The sequence below is a fragment of the Gavialis gangeticus genome, unplaced genomic scaffold, assembly GCF_001723915.1.
Source record: "Gavialis gangeticus isolate Ggan-Ray unplaced genomic scaffold, GavGan_comp1, whole genome shotgun sequence".
Lineage (NCBI taxonomy): Eukaryota > Metazoa > Chordata > Crocodylia > Gavialidae > Gavialis > Gavialis gangeticus.
In genome coordinates, this window is record NW_017729022.1 from 60329437 (window position 1) to 60341338 (window position 11902).

Sequence of the window (11902 nt, forward strand, 5' to 3'; positions counted from 1 at the left end):
TGCCATCCCCCAAGCACTGGTGGGACAGCAGCAGAAGCATATCCAGGAGCACTTCCCAGAGGTGGTGCCAGGGGATGCCAGGGTGGTACTTGTGCTGGTGAACTTGATTCTCCATGTGGCTCAGAGGGCAGGACGGGCAGACGAGGCTCCTGGCCCCTGCCCAGCTAATGTCACAAATTTTGTGATGCCTCTGCTGGGGAGAATGCCCTCCAGTTCAGTCTACCTCAGGCAGTTGCTGAGATCATGGTTTTCTCCACTGCTTCTCCAGGAGAAGCCCTCTGCTTATCTACCTCTACCACCAGGTGGGCCAGGGGCCTTGGAACAACCCCTGCCTCCAAAGCAGCCACATTCGAATCCAAAAGGTTTCACTTCCGATTCTGCAACTGCAGGCAGCAAGGGCAGAGATTTCCAAGGGGGTGGGAGGGTGGGGTGTGGATGTGAAGGGGGAGAATGTGAGGAAAGTATGAGGGGAAGATCAGGCTGGTACTTTCTAACATACCATATAGCAGCACTTATTTACTACTTACACAGTAGGGCTGCGCGAAATTTCACCACCAGTTTTGTTTCGAGGCTGTTTCGACCCGTTTCGAGCTCAAAACAGCAAAATTGAAACAAAGCAGATGTGGCTGAAACAGCCTCGAAACAAAACAAGGCAAGCTGAAACATTTCACAGTTTTGATGTTTCATCTATAGGCTATAATGGGGAAGGTTGAAACAGCCTATAACTTTGTAATTTCTGGACAGAAATGGTAGCTCCTTCTGAGGGCATAAAGTGTACCAAATTTCAAGAAGATAGCTGCAGGGGGTTCAGATAAACTGCACCCCAAACTCTTGAGAGCCAAACTTGTGTCATGTGTATGTGTTAAGCCACAGCAGGGTCAAAACTACAGGAATGCTAGTCCCTGCTGAGGCCACAAAGCCTGCTAAGTTTCAAGGAGTTGGGTGCAGGGGGTTCGGAGAAACTGCACTCCAAAATCCTGAAAGCAAGACTCATGTCACGTGTATGTGTTAAGCCATGGTGGGGTCAAAACTGCAGGGATGGTAGCCCCTGCTGAGGCCACAAAGTCTGCCAAGTTTCAAGGACATAGGTGCAGGAGTTTGGGGGAAACTCCACCTCAAGCTGCGGACAAGCAAAACTCGTGACGTGTGACACTGTGTGTGTTAAAGCGCAGCGGGGTGAAAGCTACTGGCCTGCTGGCCCTTGCTGAGGCCACGAAGCCTGCCAGCTGCCAAGGAGATCAGTGCAGGGAGCTTCTGGGGCCCTGCACCCCTACCTGCTGACAGGCAAAACTCATGATATGGGTGCTTGTGCAACTGTGTCTGTCTTGGGGCATGGGGGAAGGGAAACTACTGCAGGCCTGTCTGCTAGGCCCTGCTGCAGCCATGATGCCTGCCAGCTGTCAAGGAGATCGGTGCAGGGGGGTTCTGGGGCCCTGCACCCCTACCTGCTGACAGGCAAAACTTGTGACATGGGTGCTTGTGCAACTGACTGTCTCCGTCTTGGGGCAGTTGATTGCCTGTATTGATTATTTCCTCTCCTTAGTCTGTTGTTTTGTAGGGGTTAATCCATGCTCATTAACTCGTTATGTAGTAGCTAGCAACTGTGTATGGAACTGGTACCCGAGTGAATCATGATTAACTGGTAACTGGTAACACAACAGCTTAGCAGCCAGGCCTGTAGTAGTCTGTGTCCTGTTCCCCACACCCCAGGACAGACACAGTTGCACAAGCACCCATGTCATGAGTTTTGCTTGTCCGCAGCTTGAGGTACAGTTTCCCCAAAACCCCTGCATTCATCTCCTTGAAACTTGGCAGGCTCCATGGCCTCAGCAGGGGCGACCTCCCCTGCAGTTTTCAGCCCGCTGTGCTTTAACACACACAGTGCCACCCATGTCACGAGTTTTGCCTGTCAGCAGCTTGAGATGCAGTTCCCCCCAAACCCCTGCACCAATCTTCTTGAAATTTGGCATGCATCATGCCCTCAGAAGGGTCCACCATTTCTGCAAGTTTCATCTAAATCTGGCTAGAAATGATAAAGTTATAGCTTGTTTCAACCTTTCCCATTATATCCTAGGGGCAAAACATCGAAACAGGGTCAAAATGGCAAAACACCGACGGAACAAAACAGAACAGTCATGTTCTGTTTCAACTTGAAACAAAAGTCTAAACAAAACACAGTTCTGTCGAAACGTTGGTCAAAACGAAATGCTTCCATTTCACTCAGCCCTATTACACAGTAGTGGCTTTGGTGCCTTTACTGTTGCCTTTGGTACTTTGAGAGTCCTGGCTATCAGAAAAGCAGTGGTAGGACTGAGAGTGGCATAGGGGCCTATCCAAGGGTGGAGCCTAGGTCCTTGCAGAAGGGACATGTACAGGGATTGTAATTGGGGCTTGATGAGTTAGACTTTGGCTTTAGCCCTAACCAGACACTCCCAAGAGCTCCAGTCATACCCCAGGAGGTGCAGCCTTCTAAACTCCAGTACAATTTAGTTTAGGTAGCAAAAGACACAGAAATAAACCCTCCCTGCCTCAGTTTCCATTACAGCTCTGAAACATTTTCTGGGCTTAAGTCAGACTGTCTAGGGTCAATAGCACCTGGCACCTGCAGCTCATGTCCTTTGAGGTCTGGATTTCCCCTCCATGTCAGCTTCCTACTTCCTTTGCCTTCAGCTGATCTCACATCCTCCCATGTTCTACAATCAGGCTGTGCAATCTCTGGTTCAGTGAAAGCAGCAAAAATAGCTAGTGATGGCAAGACGCAACAGCTGGCCTCTCCTGTCAGCTCACCCTCCTTGGGCATCTTGGGGTATAATTCACATCCGCACCAGGTCCCCTGCACAACAGCAAGCGTGTGTAGACAGCTCAAAGGGAATCCAACTTGCATGTCCCCCCTGGGTGGAGCCAACTACATCTAATTCACAAAAGTGGTTTTGCACTCCAGCACTCCGTGCATGAAGAGGCGGCATTGGTGCCATGCCCAAGTACAGCTCAGGCCAGCACCTCCACAGCCTAGTTCTGATCTGACAATCCCTGCACGAGACTACTCAGATTCGCTCAGTCCTTGCGAGGTCAGTCCCTCAGGGAAGGAGCATGCCTGGCTGAGCTTGCCTTGAGTTTCTCCTGTCTTCAAGGGCATCCCTGAACAATCCCCTAAACCTCTTTTGGGAGAAGCTTTTTCACAACAGTAAAATTAGGCTGTAATGTAATGTAATGTAATGCATGAGAAACCACAGGATACAAGGCATGAGTTCCTAGGGAAGGCACTCCACTCCACTCACTCACTGTCATGCTGTATTTCAACAGGAGATGCTAAGAGCAGGACTTTTCTGCCCACTTCTAGGGGTTCAGACCAAATTTAGTGAGAAACTGAGCAAGATGCGACTTCCACACTTGGCTTCCAAAGATGAAGCCATCAGACCTCCGGGCTGCATTCGTCACAACCTTCAAGCTGAGGTCACAGCTTTGAGGTCACTCCTGATTTCATTGCAAGTCCTGTAGCTCCCCTTGGTTTTTCATAAAATGCCAAGTCCTGGAATCCCACAGCTACTGGAGTGCCTCATGTTTTGTTTAAAGCAGAATTTGCCAAAGTTTGGGGAAAGGCCCTTAGCACGCACATGTAAGCATACACACAGGCAATGTTCCCAGCAGGGGCTTGCGTGTGTGTGTGTGTGTACATAACGTTCCTAGCAGGGGCACGTGCAGCCAGCAGGGTCACTCTGCTTCAGCCACTGCATCCCCCACTACTGATTGCTACGAGGGAGGGAAGCAGTGGCGGGAGCTTAAGCAAGGGGAGATGCAAGACTGCCCGACTTTCCCATGGTAGAGCATAAACCCATGTGGCTTGGTTAACTCTGCTTTAAATTAAAATTGACCCCCAAGTTCCTTGTGTGGGGTCTGTGAAAGAGGCAGTGTAGCGAATGCATCTCATTAGACTTCACCCTTATACTCCTGCTCATGCAACAAATGTTTCCTTGAGTTTCTTTTAAAAGGCCACCTCCCCCATCCCCCCCCCAAAAAGAGGGGGGAAAAAGTTAATGGTGCAAAAAATAAAACCTTCACAGTATAAGCACTTACTAAATCCTGGTGCTGAACAAAAGTCTGCATGCAATAAGTTGACTCCTGTGTGCTGGGAGAGAGAAGCCAGGGCTACAAGAGACCACTCAAAAGGAACTCACTGAGATGTTGCTTTCCCGGAAGGCCACATGGCACCCCTTAGTGCTTTAGGTGCTCAGAAACGCAATGAAAAAGTGCTTGAGGTTACAGAAGGCCTGTGACCACACTAAGAGGGCAAAGCCCACAAAGAGAGGAGAGAAGAGGGGACGTATGTTCCTCTCATCCCCTCAGCAGTTGCCTGGACCAGAATAGAATTGATTTTCCAGGAAGGACCTGATTTTTGGAAAAGATGCTATGTAGCTCACCCTCTGCAGCAGAGCAGCCACGACTAGTCACAGCATGACCAGAGAATGCCAGTGGAAGAGATGTGTGGCTGGTTTTCTGTGTATGGGATGCTTTGGATTCATTCTAAAACACTTGGACTTGCTGGACATATATTTAACGCTTTAAAGATGGCACCTCTGCCTGGTCCATCCACTTCTGCGTTCCAGTGCAAGACTTAGCAACAATTTTATCAGGAACATCACACTCCAGAAAGTATTTTTTTGAAGTTCTGGCTCCTGGAATCAAAGGATTACATTTTTTTTCCCTTGAGTAAGCACGCAGCCCCAGTGTCTGATGCAAAAACCTTGAACACACAGAGCTTAAAGACTCCAGAGCTTCAAGGCAAGTAACACCATCTTTTAAAATCTGGCTTAAGATTCATGAATGTCCAGGGTCTAGGGCCTAATGATTTTTTTTTAAATGCTTGACACCTCTTGCTCTGTGACATGATGCTTCTGATGAACTAAACACCACAGCTGCTTACGCAGCAGTCAAGGCTGCTTGAGAACCTGAACATGAAAGCAATGCAGTGTTAAAACAATGCTTTCCCACCCTCTGGCCGAGTCCTGCTGGCAAGTGAAATGCAGAAACAGGCTACCCAGCCAGTGTGAGGTGATGTCTGGAGTCCTGGTCTGTACTACACAAATTAACATTCATGGAACTGATCTCGGGTCTGTCAACCCTTGTTTAAGGCTCCACCATCCATAAGCCAAAAAATAGAGAATGGCATCACAAAAATTAGCTAGTTCATCCAGTGTAAGCAGAGCTCAAGACAAGCGGAGTGCAAATAGCTCTCCAAGCTCTGTCTTATAGCATACTGATCCCTCTTCAGTTGGACTGCTAGGTGGGCTTCCACCTCTATCAAGAGAGTCTTGTCAACAGTAAAGAACCAGGCATGCTTACCCAAATGGCATTACTGGAAATGGAGTGGAAGGTGACAACTGCTTGGTTAGAGGGCAAAAAGAAAGTGATAGAAGGACAAAAACAGGGAACTGAGTTTCCATGACTTTTTAGGCTAGCTCCATTTGACACCACTCTGGAACACCTAGAGCTTGGCATGACAGTCAAGCTGCCGGTGGTGGAAGAAAGAAGCATCCTTTAAGTTTCAATGGACTGATAAAGATAGAGCAGACCTGAAGACTGACTTTCCCACTTCCTGCTCAAAAAACAGAGATAGGAGGAGGATTTTATAATCATGTTAAGCCTCATTTACCCAGCAATAGGAACCATGATAACTAAACTAGTTCATTCGCAATGTTAGAGCAATTAGTTGATTTCAGTGCAAGTCTGTGCTGGTGACACTTATTTTGAAGTAAAGCAAGCTATAAGACATTTTGTTTCATATATAGTTTCAAGATGGCTTTCCTACAGCACCATGCCTTGGTTAAGCCATGGTCTTAATTTGTTAAAGAAAAGAGAGGCCTCACAGCTCAAGGAAATGTCCCCTTTGGTGACACCTGTGCAAGCTTCTTGCTCTCAGTTGCCTAAACAGTTGTAAGATGAATAAAAAAAGTGAACCCAAACTCAATTCCTCCTATCAGGCTGCAGGTGCTTGTCTATGCTATTAATCCATAGTATTAATATACTAATGAGATCCCTTCTTGATGACCTTGGTTTCTGTCCTTCCTCCTCCCCACCCCATCCCAGGTTATGCACATGTTGCCTCACTGTACACATCAAGACTGAACATTTTGGGGGAAAACCTCTAACACCCCCATGTCCTATTTCAGCCCAACAGAGCTCTGATTCGTACTGGGAGCCTCACATAGTGCAAACGAACTTCTTGAGTTTTGATTTAATGTCTCCCAGTAAGACCAGCATGCAAGCCTCAGACATTTAGCATTTTGTCCAAACACCACCACCACCATCATCTTTCCTCCCCAGAGAACCTTTTAGACCTTACTCGTGCAATGAAGAAAGCCACCAACCATTTCACAGGATTTTTCTCTGGAACGTTTTTGCTGGTCACCTTCATACTTCCACAAGCAGCTGGGAACTAGTCTTTGAACAGTGCTCGGAGCCCAACTCCAGAGTTTGAGAGTTCCAGCTCTGAGATTATACAGCTAAATTTGTACCACTCATTGATGTTGTTAGGAAGTCCTAAGTACCCTTTTTTCAAAATCTTCTCAATTAAACAGTGAAGTCCACCAGGTCTTACAAGTTGTGAAGGATTTTTTTTTTTTTTGCTGTTTAAAGCTCACCTGCTAAAAGTATCAGGTACTAAAACAAAAAAACCCCTCAGAATATAACATCGGATGATTCACAGGAACTGGGCTTCAGAAACCACAAACTATTTATTAAGTAAATGATGCCATTTCTGGGGGGTGGAGGGGTCTTCCTTTCTCTTAACGAAACTACTTTATGGTTGCACATCTTTTATACAGAACCCTGGTGAGCTGGTGCTCTTTTGAGCCCAGGTTATACTCCTTTGCTCCTAAACTGTATTTCTCTTCCTCCCTGGTAGTTCAAATACTTGCAAGTGGCCATCCTATCCCCTCTTCTACCCTCTGTTAGCTTCAGACATTAGTTCTTCCAATCCATCCTCATAGCTTCAAGCAATTGCCAGGGTTCAGTATCCCAAAGCATCAAAAAAGTTATATATGGCTTTCCAAGTAAAAATATGATGCTTCAGTTTCCTAATACCTAAACAGCAATTCTGGTCTCACCAAGGTATGGTGCTCTGAATTCAAGATGCAATCACCTTAGTTCAAGTGCAGACTGGAATCTAGCTAACCAGCATGGATCCAGAGTAAGTTGGGAGACACTTTTTCTGCAACTTATGCACAATGAGCAAAATCGAAGCAGTTTGCACCCAAACATGCATTTTATCAGGCTAATTATAAATTACTACCCATTCTATGCTCTTACCATTGTTCAAATGCAAACCACCAAAGGAACATTAAAAAAACCCTGCAAATTCTGCTCGCTGAAAGTTTAAAGCAGCATAGAATCTGCTGCCATCATTTTTAACACAAGCACAACAGGTGGGAAAGAGAAGGGAAGCATTAAAAGAGCAGGCTGTGTCTGTCTCACACAGTTTATTTAACAATAGGTAATAAGAAATCAATTTTAACAGTCTATACAGTGATCGAAAGTTCATATTTATAAGTAATCAATTTTAATTGCATGATTTACAACATTTGAGGGTTTTTTGCTTTCTATTTTCAAGTTTTACAGAAAATGGAAGAGGGTGGGAGAGGGAAGGAGAGAAAGCAAGCGTAAAGAAGAAACCCCAGGGACTTCTCAGGTTAAAATCATCCCCTCGGAATTGTTTCTTGCCCTCTTTTTTATTTTTTCTTTTGTTAGATGTAAAAATAACGAAAAAAATTCTTTCAAGAAAACAGAAACCACAATATATATACTACATCCATTTGGCAGCTGCCCCTGTGTATTTGCAAAAAACATTGTCTTCTCTCTACATGTACAAATTATTAATACTTGAAGTTTTTTTTTTTTTAAGCTCAGACTCTTGTATAGAAAATTCTTGGAGGACAAAAGTAGACTTCAGGAGGGGATTGGGTTATTTAATATTTTTACATTTTCCCAAAGAATTGACATATTTCCAACCAAAGAGGAAAAAATTGGTATTTATTTTTTAATATATATTTATATATATGCAATGTATTTTTAAAGCAACATTAACCCCTTTTGTCCTCCGGTTTTAGGAAATGCTCTCCTGTGTTTTGTTTTTTCTTTTTTTTTGCAGTGACATGAGGAAAAAACCAGAATAGGGAAAATGTTTACCTTCTGCCTCAGTAAATAATAACTATCAATATTACATATTTTCATTAATTTAAAAAAAAATAAAACCTATTGGAGGCATGAGAAAGGGACTATTGAGCACCCTTTCCCCCTTACCTCTCCAACGCACGCACGCGAGGAAAAACAAGAAAAAAAAGGACTGGTTATGATTCCAGCCATAACAAAAATATATTCTTTGTATTCTATCGTCCCTCAGGTTCATTGTTGGTTTGTTTTTAAAACCACAAACTACTGCTGCGGAGTTCGGATGTGTTCCAGGGAAAAATGTTGTATTAGCTAAGAAAGATTCAAAAAAATTTGTCTTCAGTACAAAAAGTCTTGAGAAAATAAGGTTTTTTTTTTTGTTTTTGTTTTTTTTGCTCCCAAAATGCTACAATGTGTCTAGTGTATGTCTAGTGTACTCTGTGAAAGGTTTGAATTCAAGTCTGAGTTATCTGAGCTGAGCCCCAGTTCCGTGGCGCTTGTACCATGGAGTCCTGCCATGCCTGGATTACTAGCGAGCTGAGAAAGCATTGCACTCTGGTCCGGGCTGGCAAAGTGCCCTTGATCCATGGGGTTACCCTGGGCAGCTACCAGTCCTGGATGTGGGGAGCTGGTTTGCGGGGAGACGTGGTGTGGAGAAGGCTGAGGTTGCATCCGAGGGGAAGGGCTGGAATGCGGGGGCTGGGACTGAGGTCGTGGTGAAGGTACAGGCTGCGGAGAACGCACTTGATTGGTGAGTGATGAAGGGATCTGCTGGCCCTGTAAGTGTGGGGACTGGGCCTGACTGGGAAGCATGTGCTGCTGGGGGCTCATGGGGTTGGGCTGAGCTGGAGACCCCATCTGCTGCTGAAGTAGCCTCTGCTGGAAAGCCTGCTGCAAACTGGCTCCTGTCTCCGCACTCATTGCCTGTGGAAGCTGGCTCATTTGTCCCATATTTCCTTGCTGCATCTGCTGCATGTGATGCTGCATCCGTTGCTGCTGTTGCTGCTGCTGTTGCTGAGGGTACCCAACTCCCTGGGGCTGCTGAAACTGATTATGGTTGGCCATCCCAGGACCCAGCCCTGGTCCTGCACCTTGCTGCTGCTGCTGCTGCTGGTGGCGCTGCTGCTCGATCATCTGCCGTCTCATTAAAAGATCCCGGAATTGTGGATTCATCCCCGAATGGTTCATGTTCATCGGCTGCGTCTGAGGGTTCATCCCGCCCATGGCTTGCTGAGGCTGTTGCTGCTGTGGTTGCTGCGGCATGGTGGGCCTCTGGACGCCTGCTTGCATGGGGTTCATGTTCTGCATGGCTGAGTTTGGGTGCACCCCTGCTTGCTGCCCTTGCATGGCCTGCTGTGGCTGAAGCCCAGGCTGTCCGGGCGGCATTCCAGGCTGCCCCGGCATACCTTGCGGGTTCTGAGATCCTGCATACTTAGCTGCCCGCTGTTTGATGAATGCAGCCAGTAGCTGAGGATTGGAGTGAAGGATGTTAAGCACCTGCTGCTGCTGCATGGGGGAGCTGGGAGACCTGAGAGTCCGCAGTAAGTTTTGTAACGCTGCCTGGGGCAGAGATCCTTGTTTTGGCGGAGCTGTACCAGGTACCTGGCCCATCCCAGGCTGAGGTGCCATGTTCATAGGCTGCCCTGGCTGGGCTACTGACATCATGGATGGCCTCTGCATTCCTGCCTGCAGCTGCTGAGGTTGGGGCAACCCTCCCTGGGCCCATGGTGGCTGCTGCTGGATGCCTGCTGGTCCCATGGCTTGATCTACGTGACCACCAGGACCTCTGGTCATCTGGGGAGGGTTCATCCCCATGGGTGGCATTGGATTCATCTGGGGCATTGGGTGCTGAATTGGCCTTTGGAAAATCTGAACATGTGCCATCTGACGCTGAGTTTCTGCTGCCCGCTGGATTTGCATGGCCATTTCCACTGCAGCTGGAGGAGGACCTTGAACTGGTGGCTGAGCAGTCTGTGGTGGAGTTGGAGGAGTTCCCTGGCCACCTGCTTTGCCCTGGGACACCGCACCAGGAGGCTGATTTCTTGGTATAGTGTAGGGCGGCATGTTATTGGGAGGTGCAGGCTGGGGCTGCGTGGCAGGTTGGGGTGGTGGCTGAGGCTGTGGGGTCTGAGGTGTTGGGGGCTGCTGGCCTGTTGGAGTTGTTGGCGTGGCTGGTGTTGGTGAGGGCAATCCTTGCTGCTGACCTACCACGCCAGTCCTCTGCATGCTTGCCATCCTCCTTCGGAGCATCTGGGCCTGCTGCAGGCGGTGCTGAAGCTGCTGTTGACGGAGCTTGTGTTTAATGTTGAGGCAGAAGGGCACGGGACACTTGTTCTCCTGGCAGTGCTTTGCATGGTAGCAGCAAAGAGCGATGAGCTGTTTGCAAATAGGACACCCTCCATTGGTTTTGCGCTTGCAGCCTTTGGTATGCTGGACAACCCGTTTCATTTTCTGACAGGACGGCAGTGAGCAGTTGGCATTACGACACTGACAGGCATGGACCAGGGACTGAATGCAGCGCTGGATGCTCAGGCGGCGGGAGTCACCGGGGCTCTGGGTGGTTGCAGTCTGCTGGTTGTTACTCTCATCATCTAGGCCCAGGCCCAATTTCTCCATCTTGTGGTCATGGTTTTTAGTGTTATAGCAGGTGATGCACAGGTCATAATCCTGAAAAAGCAAAATGTTGGGAAAAATTAAGCAGCTGTCCATTTAGCCTAGCTCAACAAACACACATGGTGTCACTGCAGCAGCAAGGGACCCCCAACTAGTCCAGATGAACTGCTGGAAAGAAATCCAACCTTTTATAGTAGCCCCTCTGTGCCCAGCTACTGACAGAGGTGAGTACAAATTCTAAACAGTGAAACACGTGGAGGCAGGACAGCAATAAACACAGAAATAGACAAAGTTTGACAATCCTGTTTACCCGTAGGCAGTAAAAATTTCACCTGACCAGTAGGACAAATGGAAACACAGTTTCCTTCCCCACAGAGAAGGGAGAGGGGAAGTCAAGTGGCCAGTCATCAGCTTGCTCTTTTTCGAAAGAGGGGCAGGAGAAAATAATAGCACATCTGCCCCCTCTTTAAAAGGGATTAGAGGAAAGGGAGCAAACAGAAGAATGTGGCCACATGGTGAACAGATGGGAGAGAAGAGTGGCTCAAATTTTGTAGAAGGTAATCACTGATTTTAGGGGGAAAAAGTCTTCAAAATGCACTAGGTGGAAGAGAACCTAGACTTTGTGCACGTGGGAGGGGGAGCATCGCATTCTACTTGCAGGCTCTCAGAGCTGAATCTGGGGCAGAGCTGATTTAATGTTGGAGTAGTAAAGATTGAAATTACAGGGCTTGGGTTGAGGCAACTGTGGCTTCTAAGTACAGCTACTACTCCCTCAAGCTAGCAGACAATCCTCAGACAAACAGGATTGAGATGGTCTTTAAAAGTTCCTTAATTCTTTCTATTACCAGTCTCCACTAGAATGCAGAGTAGCAGTATTACAGGCAGGTGGAGGAAATAGATGTAATCTATGTCTTAACTTAAAGAACAAAAAGCTTGACAGCAACTTTTAAAACAAACAAGATGATGGCTTTGACAGCATGTTCCTATGCACAGCGGAAAGGCAAAGCAACAGAGACCTCCACGCAAGTCATTATTGAAGAACCCCAGTTATCAAGCCTCAATTTTACATTTCTGAACTCTGGAATGCCTTTTAAAAAAAAAAAAAAAAAAAAAAAAAAAAAAAAAA

The 11902-nt window shown here is 47.0% G+C and overlaps 1 protein-coding gene across 2 annotated transcripts in view; it reads right to left on the reverse strand.

Annotated features, from left to right (window-relative positions):
• Positions 1-7458: 7458 nt before the first annotated feature.
• Positions 7459-11902, reverse strand: part of EP300 (E1A binding protein p300) — a 120562-nt gene continuing 116118 nt past the window's right edge. For both annotated transcript variants that reach the window (XM_019515128.1, XM_019515127.1), the window contains exon 31: positions 7459-10830. In XM_019515128.1, the coding sequence (XP_019370673.1) occupies positions 8581-10830 (2250 nt within the window). In that variant the 3' untranslated portion in view covers positions 7459-8580. The remainder of the gene's footprint in view (positions 10831-11902) is intronic.